We start from the raw sequence: 11430 nt of genomic DNA, 5'->3' as shown, positions 1-11430 counted from the left end.
ATCAACCACTGTGACTGGTTAAGTTCGTGCCTGAAAGTCCTGCTTCAACAAGAAGAGCCTGCCACCCATTAATGCTGCGTGAGTTCCGGTTGTAAGACATCTCATCGATCTCTAAAGAACATTGCTGCAAGGCTGGACAAGGGGGGACGTGGCCGGGAGGGCCTGGGCATTGGCGGCCTCTGAGGAGGTAGCGCTACATTCCAGTAATTTTTCCTCTATCAGAGAGTCAAATGGTATCTGCAAATCAGCTTGTCCTTCTGAAGAAAACTCCTCCATTTCCTTATTATAGGTCGTCTGCTCATTTATATCAAGGCTGTTTCCCAGTATCAATTGATAATCCAACTGTACATTTGCTTCTTCCATCTCAGTGGACTGAGAGCAAGTCTCTTGAATATAAACTGCAGTTTCACTTAAATCTTGTGCTTGACTTTGTCGATGTAGAGAAATCTCCTTTTTGCAGGCAATTATAATCCCCGTGTTTTCTAAGATTTTGTCCAAAATATATTTATAAATAGAATCTGAACAGATTTCCTCCATTTTTGTCATATTTGAAGACATTATCTTTTGGGGGGAGACTGTATTTAAAAGCAATCGATCAATATCCATCTCCTCCCAAGTTTCTTAGTCTTTTTCCTTTATACAGATTCCAAGAGAAAAAAAAATAGCAAGAACAATACATAGTTTCAGCAGAAGATGTCCCCCCATGAATAATCAAAGTTAATCAAATAATCAGTCTTTTCGGATACCCTAAAAAATAAAAAAAACAATACTCTCCAGATACATAGCATCTTAAATCTCTCTAAAAAAGTATTCTTGGGGCTCCCAAGTATCCAAAAATAAAATCAGCTATTAAAACAAACAAAAAAAAAAATCCGTCCTTTTCTTAAGCTTCTCTTCCCCCATTTAAAACGCCGCTTCAACAAAAAGGGAAATAATTCGAAAAAAATTTTTTCACAGGAAAAATAAAGAAAATAAAGGTAAAAGAAAAGTCTCACCGAATCTTCCATGGTGGGTCTGCTTGCTTAGATGATCTTATGGCTCATGGTTGGTGCAGCTAAATGATCGGCCACTTTACTGGCCGATCTTTACCCTGTCGGCCCAAAGGAGATACTCGGTGCACAGAGGATGCCGCCGCTCCTCTGCAACTATCCAAGAGGCCTCCTCAATGGTAGACGCTCCTCCAGAGCGTCTTTTCGACCCTCTAAGGGGTCTACCGGCAGGGGAAACTCGATCGACAAAGGGACGACTCCCTTCGCCCGACCGCACCGCTGCAAACCGGAACCGGAACCGGAAGCCATCTCCATTTGTTTTTTAAGTATTTTCTTTTGTGGGTCTATTTGTAGTTCTAGTTCTAATTTTCTAAATCAGGGGTGTCAAACTGCCAGCCCACGGGCCGGATGCGGCATGCCAAAACCGTGCCCACCCCATTGCCGGCAATGGAAAAAAAGTCACGATACGTCACGACACATCACGTGACGTTGCATGTTCGACACCCCTGTTCTAAATTCTTCCTTCAACTTTAACTGTTGTTGTCTTCTTTCTTTGTTCTTTTTAGCAGTATAGGTTATAGCCATCCTCTGAAATATGCTTTAGCTGTGAGGTTAACGCCAGTGGCTTCGGACGTGCAGAAGCTGCTCGCGCTCTGTCTGCGGGGCTAGGGCTTTTCTTGGGTACAGATTGGCGACGATCTCGCCAGTCATCGTACTCACTTGCATGCAAGGAGTGGGAGAGCTGCTCCCCACTCTTTACTTCCAGCCCCTTGAACCTCTCCACTAACTTCTCTACCAATTGGCTGTGGACTGCAGACAGGTATTTCCACTCTCCAGAGTCATCAGTGGCTGCTAATCTTTTGGCTCCCCGGCGGTCTGGGGAGCGTGACTCTCGCGAGGCCCTGCCTGCAAGTTGGCCTCAGACGCTTTCGAGGAGCTCTTCTTAGGCAAGGTTGTCTCGGGATGCTTGGAGTCTCCGCTGGGCAGGGTCCACTCCGAGGACCACAGCAGCTCCCACGTCTTTGGTCTTGCCCCCATTTTCAAGACTTCCGAACTTCTCTTTTCTGTCAGTGCGATGGCTTGCGCTCCCTCCGCTGAGGCAGCAGCCATGGCCGGGGTGCTGGTTACAGGTGCTTCTTCCTTCTCCATGCTGAGATCTTCCCTGAGTCGTTGTCGGCCTATCCCTTGACTTCGGGAAGGTGACTGGAGCTCAGGACCCCAAGATGGTTAACGTAGAAGGTAGTTTTGGGTTAATGTCATGGTTTCAATAAATGCAACCCATCAAAAGAACTTCAAGGCAAGAATTCTTCCTTAAAGAACATTTTATTAGGATACACAGTATCGACACTACATAGTTGAACCCAAAACTAAATTCCCTTCCCCCAGATACAAAGTAACAAGTTGCAATTCCCACCCCCTGGAAGCAGTCATAAATCACATTCTCCAATTAGCCTGAAGCGCAGGCTCCCTCTCCAGCTCCTCAGCCTGCCAAAATGTTATCAGTTTGTGTCATTGAGTTCCCACGAAGTTGCACTATTATTGTGGCTAGCTGAGCTCAAACATTCACCCCATCCCCCTTCTACATCTGATTCTTAAACAGCAGAAAAAGCACGCTGAAAGCAGAGTAAAAATGGTTGCAATTTCCCTTAGTTGTCAGAGCGGGAACATCCATTGTCACAGTGTTGACACCGTTTATGTTCATTGACAGGATCCCACTTTCTTTCTCCATCTCTTTCAATTATATCTAGGTCTTAATCTTCTAGTTGATCTTATCTGTCTCTGTTCTCTTGGTCTTGCCCCTTCTTCTGTATATGTTTTTTTAATTTCTTCTTCCTCTCTTGGTTTAGCTGCTCCTTCCCCCCCCCCCCGATATATTTTATTGATTGTTTTAAACATAAATCACTTAATAGTTGGTAAACAGTGTGTTTGCTGGATTTACATTTGTAAAGAAAAATCATTAACAATTGGTTTCTATAATCCATAATCCACATAGTACATTTAGTTGATTTCCCCTTTTCCCCAAAATGTCTTCTTTGCAAACCTTGAAATAATACAGTTCTTATTATTTTGATAAAAACAGTTATATATATGATTTCCCCCCCAATATTCCTAGAAATAATGATCACATCAATATAATATTTCTTTTCTATCTAATCATTCTGGTTGCCTCATCTTATATCCTGTTACAGTCCTTATTTAGATTTGTTTCTCCCATAAAGTTCAAAGTATTCTTGCTGGTTAAGATTTTCTCAACAGATAATTACATTTAAAAATTTAAATCCATTTTTCCCATATAAACCATCTCAACACTTTTACATTTCAATAATAATAATAATAATAATAATAATAATAATAATAATAATAATAATAATAATAATAATAATAATAATAATAATAATAATAATAATAATAATAATAATAATAATAATAATAATAAAGTTGGAAGGGACCTTGGAGGTCATCTAGTCCAACCCGTTGCTCAGGCAGGAAACCTTATACCATTTCAGACAAATGGCTGTCCAGTCTCTTCTTAAAAACTTCCAGTGTTGGAGCATTCATCACTTCTGGAGGCAGGTTGTTCCACTGGTTAATTGTTCTAACTGTCAGGAAGTTTCTCCTTAGTTCTAGGTTGCTTCTCTCCTTGATTAGTTTCCATCCATTGCTTCTTGTCCTGCCTTCAGGCGCTTTGGAGAATAGCTTGAGTGCCTCCTCTTTGTGGCAGCCCCTGAGATATTGGAACACTGCTATCATGTCCCCCCTCATCCTTCTCTTCATTAAACTAGACATACCCAATTCCAACAACCGTTCCTTATATGTTTTAGCCTCCACTCCCCTAATCATCTTTGTTGCTCTTCTCTGTACTCTTTCTAGAGTCTCAACATCTTTTTTACATCCTGGTGACCAAAACTGGATGCAGTATTCCAAGTGTGGCCTTACCAAGGCATTGTAAAGTGGTATTAATACTTCACGTGATCTTGATTCTATCCCTCTGTTAATGCAGCCTAACACTGTGTTGGCTTTTTTGGCAGCTGCAGCACACTGCTGGCTCATATCTAAGTGATTGTCCACTAGGACTCCGAGATCCCTCTCACAGTTACTACTATTGAGCAAGGTACCACCTATACCCGTGGTGGCGAACCTAGGGCATGCGTGCCACAGGCGGCACGTGGAGCCATCCCTGTGGGCACGCGCACCATCGCCCCAGAGGGAGGCGGGGCCAGGCTGCTCCCCGCCCCCTCTCCACATGCGCCTGCGCTCTTGCTCTCTTTCTGCACTGGTAGTCAGGGAGCAGCTGCAAGAGCTGGGCGGATCCAGGCTGGATGGTGGAGGCAGATGCCAGCATGAGTCCAGGTAAGCCTCCGGAGCGATTTCGCGTCCCCCCCATGGCCGATCCGGGCTGCTGAGGCCTTTTTGAAGCCTCTGGATCTCGCATCCATGGCCGCGGGGTGATTTTGCAGTGCGCCAGCAGCCCGATCCGGGCTCCGGAGGCCTGCAAAAGGCCTCTGCCCCATGGATCTAGGGCTGCACAGCGATTTTGCACCCCCCCCACTGGGAGTCAAAGGCCAGCTGTGACCACCTTGCCCCTGGTCAGAAGGAGCCGGCCACCCAGGCTATGGGGGCGGACAGGGGTTCTGCTCTCCCAAAAGGCCAACTCCTGGCTGGCAACCTGCCTGGAGGCCCCGCCCTGTCAGCGCCTGGTCAGGGCTTGAGGCAGAGAGGCCACACCGGGGGTCCGGCCATTGCCGCCCAGGCCTCTCTCTGCCAAGGCTGCTGAGGGGCGTTCAGCAGGGCAGGGCAGCCGCCCATGCCCGGAATCCCCAGACAGCCACCGGGTGGCGGCAAGGAGACGGCCTGGCTTCCCCTCATTGCTGTTGGCCCTCTGGGCTCTGCGGCCCAGTGCCTCCCTCCCCCCACAGGTTGTAAGGCCGGGGTTGTGGCTGGAGCGTGGGTGTGGTCAGAGCCGCTCGGCCCTCCAGCTGCCTCCTCCCGGCCATGCGGCAGACCAGGCAGCGCTGCATGCCACTTTAAGGGGAGCAGCCACGAGGGAGGCGCCCGCTGCAGGACTCCGGGCGAACAAAGGGCAGCCTGCCGGGGAGGGACCGGAGCCGCACCTGCCCACCCGCTCTTCCTCCAAACCGGGTGTCCCGCTTGCTTCTTTCAGAGCCGGCCCGGCCACAGCCACCAATGCGGAGCCACCGAAGTGCCGCCCACCTTGCCCGGAGCCACCCTTGGCCGCTGCCTCGGTCCCTCTGCCGCGTTGCGGCAAATGGCCGGTTTCGGTGTGGTGCGGATCTTTGCCTCTGGCCGGAGACAAACAGCCGGCAAATGGCCAGTTTCAGCATGGTGCAGATCTTTGCCTCCAGTTGGCAGCAAAGAGCCGTGCCACGCCAAAACCGGGCGTTTTCCGCCTCCTGCCCAGTGCCGCTGCCATGAGGCCACAGAACAAGCTGGGTGGAGGTAAGGAACCAGGTCGGGGCTCTGTAAGGGTTGGGTTGGGGCGGCGGGAGAACGGCCAGGAGCCAGCCAACCAGCCAGCGAGCAAGAGCAGGGTTGGTTGGGGGGATTGGGATCTGGCCCCTTTTACCTCCTCCAGGGGCCGGGAAGAAGTTGCCTGCTCAGCCACGTGTGCAGTGGAGGCGGTGGAGGTGGAGGCGGCCCAGGCAGGCACTGGTAAGCCAGGCAGGGCCGAGCAGGACCGAGCGAGCGACATCAGGGTTAGGTGGGAGGATCGGGATCTGGCCCCTTTTACCTCATCCAGGGGCCGGGAAGAAGTTGCCTGCTCAGCCACGTGCATGGTGGAGGCGGTGGAGGTGGCTTGGGCAGGCTCTGATTAAGCTGGGATGAGCACCAAGCAGGGACGAGCGCTTCCCTGCCTGCATCCAGGACACCATCTTGCTGGTGCTTAAGGGCTACGACTGGAGCCTGGTGCCCATGCTGGTGTGGGGCAACGGGGCGCTGAAGGCCAAGCTGCATGTCGAGCGGCCCATGAATGACTTCCAGGTCTGGGCGCAGGCGGCGTGCAGGAAGCTGGCCGACCAGTACCCGCACCTGCAGAACGCCGAGCTCAGCAAGATGCTGGGCAAGCTCTGGCAGTGAGTGGGCCGCCTTGAAATCCGATTTGACTTTCATCGGTTTCTCCCTGCAGGCAATTCCTGTCCTGTTGGGTGTTGGTTTGATGAAGGAGGGGAGCTGCGCATTGGAAGGGTTGAAAAATTAGGAGCTCCCTAACTTTAAGTGGACACCCATGTTCAGGAGGGATCAAACTGGAACGGGGTGATGTAGTCCCAAACATACATGTGTGTGCAAAACCTGGCTCTCATGGAGGTGTTTCCAAACATTGGCTTACAACAGGGCTCTTCAAACTTGGCCCTTTTATGACTTGTGGACTTCAACTCCCAGAATTCTTCAGCCAGCATCCTCCCTTCCTTTGAAACAAACAACCCCCCCCACCCCAATCCTCCCGGTCCTGCCTTCTGAATTAAAACGAGAGAAAGCCAAGTTTTTTCTTTTGTGGTCTTTACGTATTTAAACTGCAGCTAGAAGGAAGTGGGGAAGAAAACCATCACAAGACACTCTTCTGTTTTAACTTTTTTTCCTTGATGCTTTTTGGAGTTTTCATCCTGCTTTCGTGAGAGGGCAGCGTTTGGGAGGGGGTGTAGCTGCCCCCTTCCCCCCCCAAGCCATCAGCTGAGCAAGATGCCTGCCTGCCCGCGCTCTTCCCCCTGTCCGAGGCTTTTGTTGTCGAGAGCATTTCTGTTGAGGATTGGCTGGGGGGGGGGCTGTTTGGTTTTTATTCCCCTCCCATCTTCTGGGTGGTTGCAACAGGTTTTGGTCTCTTCTGTCGTGCTTTGAGGTTACCCACGAAGGATGTTCGTTTTGGGGGAGATCCCCACCCCGGTTGCAAAGCCTGCTTAAACCCTCTTCCACCTCCTCCTCACCGGAGCCCCCCTTTGTCTGCAACCCGTCCCTGCCCCAGCCCCTGCCTCGCCTTGCCTTGCCTCACTCTTTAGGACGAGCCTCCTGCCCACTGTCCCACCCACCAGAGACCCCCTGGATCTCCCCCCAACCCTGCCCGGTCCCCACAGGCATCCCTCCCCAGTAGGAGCATCAAGGTGGCCACGCCCACCCTGGCCACACCCACCCATGCTGCCATGACTACCATAGCCACGCCCACCCAGTGGGGCACGCCCACCCGGCACCCGGTGATGCATAAGTGGGTTTTGGGTTGCAGTTTGGGCACTCGGTCTCTAAAAGGTTCGCCACCACTGACCTATACTATACCTGTAAATTTGGGTTTTCTTGCCTAAATGTAGAACCTTACTTTTTTCACCATTGAATTTCATTTTGTTAGATAGCACCCAGTGTTCAAGTCTGTCCAGATCCTCCTGTATCTTAAGCCTATCTTCTGGAGTGTTGGCTATTCCTGCCAGCTTGGTGTCGTCTGCAAATTTGATGAGTTCCCCATCTATCCCCTTGTCCAAATCGTTGATGAAGATGTTGAAGAACACTGGGCCTGTTGTGGCTCCGTCTTGTGAGCCCCTCTTATCGGAGGAAGAAGGCTCCGAACATGAAGGAGAGGAGATGGCCAGGCCTCCCTCTCCAGGACCCTCCTCTTTGGCAATGCCTCAGGTGTCTCCCGACGGAGAAGAGATTGACCAGGAGCCAGGTGTTTCTGAGATTGGCCAGGAGCCAGGTGTTTCGGATAGTGAGGAAGAGAAGTTGTGGCTGGATCCACGCCAATCAGCTCCTAAAGCAGCAACTGGCTTTGGGAAATGCTCCTGCAGCTCTTCCCCCCCTCCTCCTCCTCCCCGTTCGGGATGCCCAGTGAACATGCCAGAGAGATTTTCTGGGCAGACAGAGCTGTTCCCGGCCTTCATGGGACAATGCCAACTCTTTATGGCGATGAGGCCGGAGGAGTTTCTGGATGATCGGGCTCGGGTGGCATTCGTGATTAGCTTCCTTTCTGGCTCTGCCGCCTGATGGGCCACGCCCCTGTTGTTGCAAAACAGCCTATTACTCCTGGACTATCAGGGCTTTTTGCAACACCTGCGGGTGATGTACGAGGACCCCCTGCGCGTTCAGACGGCAGCGAGGCGCATCAAGGACCTCCGCCAAGGAAAGCGCGCCCTGCAGGACTATATCGCTGAGTTCCGACTTCTAGGCCAGGACTCGGCGTGGAATGAGGCGGCGCTGATGGATGCCTTCCAGGACGGCCTCTCAGACGATCTGCAGGACGAACTGGTTCGGGTGGAGGTGCCTCAGACCCTCGACGCCCTGGTGATCCAATGCCTGCGCATCGATGCCCGCCTTCAATGGCGACGGCCTCGTCGGCCCCTTCCGGGACCACTGACAGCTTCGGCACCCCCGCGTTTCGCACCGACAGTATCCCGGACCACCCCACGCTTTGTGGCCACGGCTGAGGAGCCCATGGAGCTCGGAGCAGCTAGACCTCAACTGACGGCCCAGGAGCGGATGCGGAGATGCCAAGGGGGATTGTGCCTCTATTGCGGCGAGGCTGGACATTTTGCCGCCTCGTGTCCCAGGAAGCGGAGTGGGGGCGCTCAAGCCTGTTCCGGAATCTCGGCGCGACCAACCGGGAAACGGGCCAGGCCTGGCCTAGGGGAAACCCTGGGCCAGGCACGTAGCCATGCCCCACCGGAGTCGGCAACTGTGGACTGTGAGCCCCCTCGGCACCTGATTCTGGACACCCGGGTGTTGTTGGCCAATCGGTCGGAGGGGCTTCAGGCACATGCGCTGGTGGACTCCGGGGCCACGACGAACTTCATGGGCCAGGCCTTTGTGGCCTTTTTTAAGGTTCCCTTGGTTCCGGTGGACCCTCCATTGAGGGTTGAGACTATCGATGGACGGGAACTCGTGGCAGGGCCCATCAAATTTGCTACCCAGCCCTTGCGCCTCACCATTGGGAACCACGAGGAGGCGATCCAGTTCTATGTGACGGCGGACCTGCATTTTCCATTGGTCCTGGGGATGGCCTGGCTTCGGGCCCACGATCCTCAGGTGGCATGGTCGAGAAACGCCATCTCATTCCCGAGCCTGCAGTGCGTCGACCATCTCCGCCACACCTGTGCCGGCCAGGACGTCTCCACCCCAGCCGTCTCTTTGCCTCCTGAGCTGACGCGCTTCGCCGATGTGTTCAGCGAAAAGGAGGCGGACCGATTACCCCCGCATCGACCCTACGACCATCCTTGTGGTGGTGGACATGCTCACCAAGATGGCCCATTTCATCCCATGCCGCGGACTGCCATCGGCCCACACCACGGCCCGTCTGTTCCTGCAGCACATCTTTCGCCTCCATGGCCTGCCAGACAGGGTGGTGTCGGACCGCGGAGCCCAGTTCACGGCCCGCTTCTGGAAAAGCCTAATGGCCGTGCTGGAGGTGCAAGTGTGCCTGTCATCGTCGCAACATCCGGAGACTGACGGGGGCACGGAGAAGGTCATCGGCATCCTGGAGCAGTACCTCCGCTGTTTTGTCAACCAGCAGCAGGACAACTGGGCCGAGTACCTTCCCCTGGCAGAGTTCGCCTTCAACAACTCCCAACACACCTCCACCCAGATGACCCCGTTCCATGCCAACGTCGGCTACCATCCACGGCTTTTCCCGTTGTCCATCTCGGATTCCCCTGTTCCCGAGACCCAGGACTTCCTCTCCAAGCTGCAGGCGGTGCAGCAACTGGTGAGGCGGCAGCTGATTCGGGCGAAAGAGGACTATAAACGGGTCGCCGACTGCTCCCGACGGGCAACGCCACTGCTGGCAGTCGGAGATCGGGTGTGGCTGTCCACGAAACACCTCCCCACGGACCAGCCTGTGAAGAAACTGGACCATCATTTTATCGGTCCCTTCCCCGTCGAGGCAGTCATCAGCCCGGTGGCCTACCGGTTGACCCTACCATGCTCCATGAGGATCCACCCCGTTTTCCATCGGTCCCTCCTGGTCCCTGAGGTCCCAGCGAGCCATCTCCGACGCCTGACGACACCTGCCCCCCCAGCCGCAGCCGATGAGGAGGACACCTCGACGTACGAGGTGGACAGTATCCGGGACTCCCATTGGCTGAAGGGGCGCTTCCAATACCTCATCGCCTGGAAGGGATATGGCCCCGAGGATTTCAGCTGGGTGGACGCTTCTTCCGTTCAGGCCCCTGACCTGGTACAGGCCTTTCACGATCGGTTCCCGTCCCGACCGCATCCTGACCGGCAGACCCAGGGGAAGGGCCCTGCGGTGGGGGATAGTGTTGTCGCTCTGTCTTGTGAGCCCCTCTTATCAAAGGAAGAAGGCTCCGAACATGAAGGAGAGGAGATGGCCAGGCCTCCCTCTCCAGGACCCTCCTCTTTGGCAATGCCTCAGGTGTCTCCCGATGGAGAAGAGATTGACCAGGAGCCAGGTGTTTCTGAGATTGGCCAGGAGCCAGGTGTTTCTGAGATTGGCCAGGAGCCAGGTGTTTCGGATAGTGAGGAAGAGAAGTTGTGGCTGGATCCACGCCAGTGTAGGAGCGACAAGCGTGTGCAGCAGAAAAGGAGACGTGCCAGAGATTAAGCTGAGTCACTGGACCACACCCCACAGACTATAAAAGGGAGGTGGTGGCCATTTGGACTCTGTGACGGACAAAGCTGAATCTCTGGTGTAGTAGTTTGCTGTGGACTTAATTTTCTAACTGTGTGTATTGTTTTTTGTTCTCTGAGTAAAAGTCTTGGCAGGCAGCTACGGAGCTGCTGCCAAGTTTTCTTATCTGTGAATTGGAGTGTGGAGAAGTTCTTTAACCCTTGGCTGGCTGTTTGGGTGTGTGTGTCTGACGGGGACAGAACAGGGCCTAGAACAGAGCCCTGGGACACCCCGCTACACACTTCCCTCCATGTAGATGCAGTTCCACTGAGGACCACACGCTGAGTACGGCTGGTCAGCCAACTATGAATCCATCTGTTGGTGATGCAGTCTAACCCACATTTTTCTACCTTATCAAGTAGTAGGTTGTGGTCTACTTTATCAAATGCCTTACTGAAGTCCAAGTAAATTATATCCACAGCATTCCTCTGGTCCACTAATTTTGTCTCTTGGTCAAAGAATGCAATAAGATTTGTCTGGCATGATCTGTTTTTGACAAACCCATGTTGGCTTTTAGTAATGACTTTGTTTGCCTCTAGGTGTTTGCTGATTCGTTGTTTGATTATCTTTTCCTGAATCTTCCCAGGTATTTTTTTTTTATTGAAAATTTTATAAAATTTTACAATATAAATCCCCCCCTTCCCCAACCCACCCTTCCACTCCCCCCTCCCTCCCCCCTCACTTCCCAGTGCCAGTCACAGGGTTAACAATAAAATAATCATACTCTAACATTAATCAAGTATTAAAATAACATATCTATAACCTCCTTTAACTCTCTTTTAAACAAATATACAGTTATTAAAAACAATAATAATAACATCA

General features: G+C 52.4%; 1 protein-coding gene across 1 annotated transcript in view; it reads left to right on the top strand.

Moving 5' to 3' along the window:
• The window catches only part of LOC107299050 (uncharacterized protein K02A2.6-like), a gene marked incomplete at its 3' end in the record, with an annotated part of 16623 nt that extends 10541 nt beyond the window's left edge, over positions 1-6082 (top strand). The window contains 3 exon segments of the mRNA XM_015828417.1: positions 5152-5447; positions 5584-5704; positions 5874-6082. Of these exon segments, the coding sequence (XP_015683903.1) occupies positions 5152-5447; positions 5584-5704; positions 5874-6082 (626 nt within the window).
• Positions 6083-11430: the final 5348 nt, after the last annotated feature.

The sequence above is a fragment of the Protobothrops mucrosquamatus genome, unplaced genomic scaffold, assembly GCF_001527695.2.
Source record: "Protobothrops mucrosquamatus isolate PMUCROS unplaced genomic scaffold, P.Mucros_1.0 scaffold4486, whole genome shotgun sequence".
Lineage (NCBI taxonomy): Eukaryota > Metazoa > Chordata > Lepidosauria > Squamata > Viperidae > Protobothrops > Protobothrops mucrosquamatus.
This window is presented reverse-complemented; position numbering and strand designations above follow the sequence as displayed.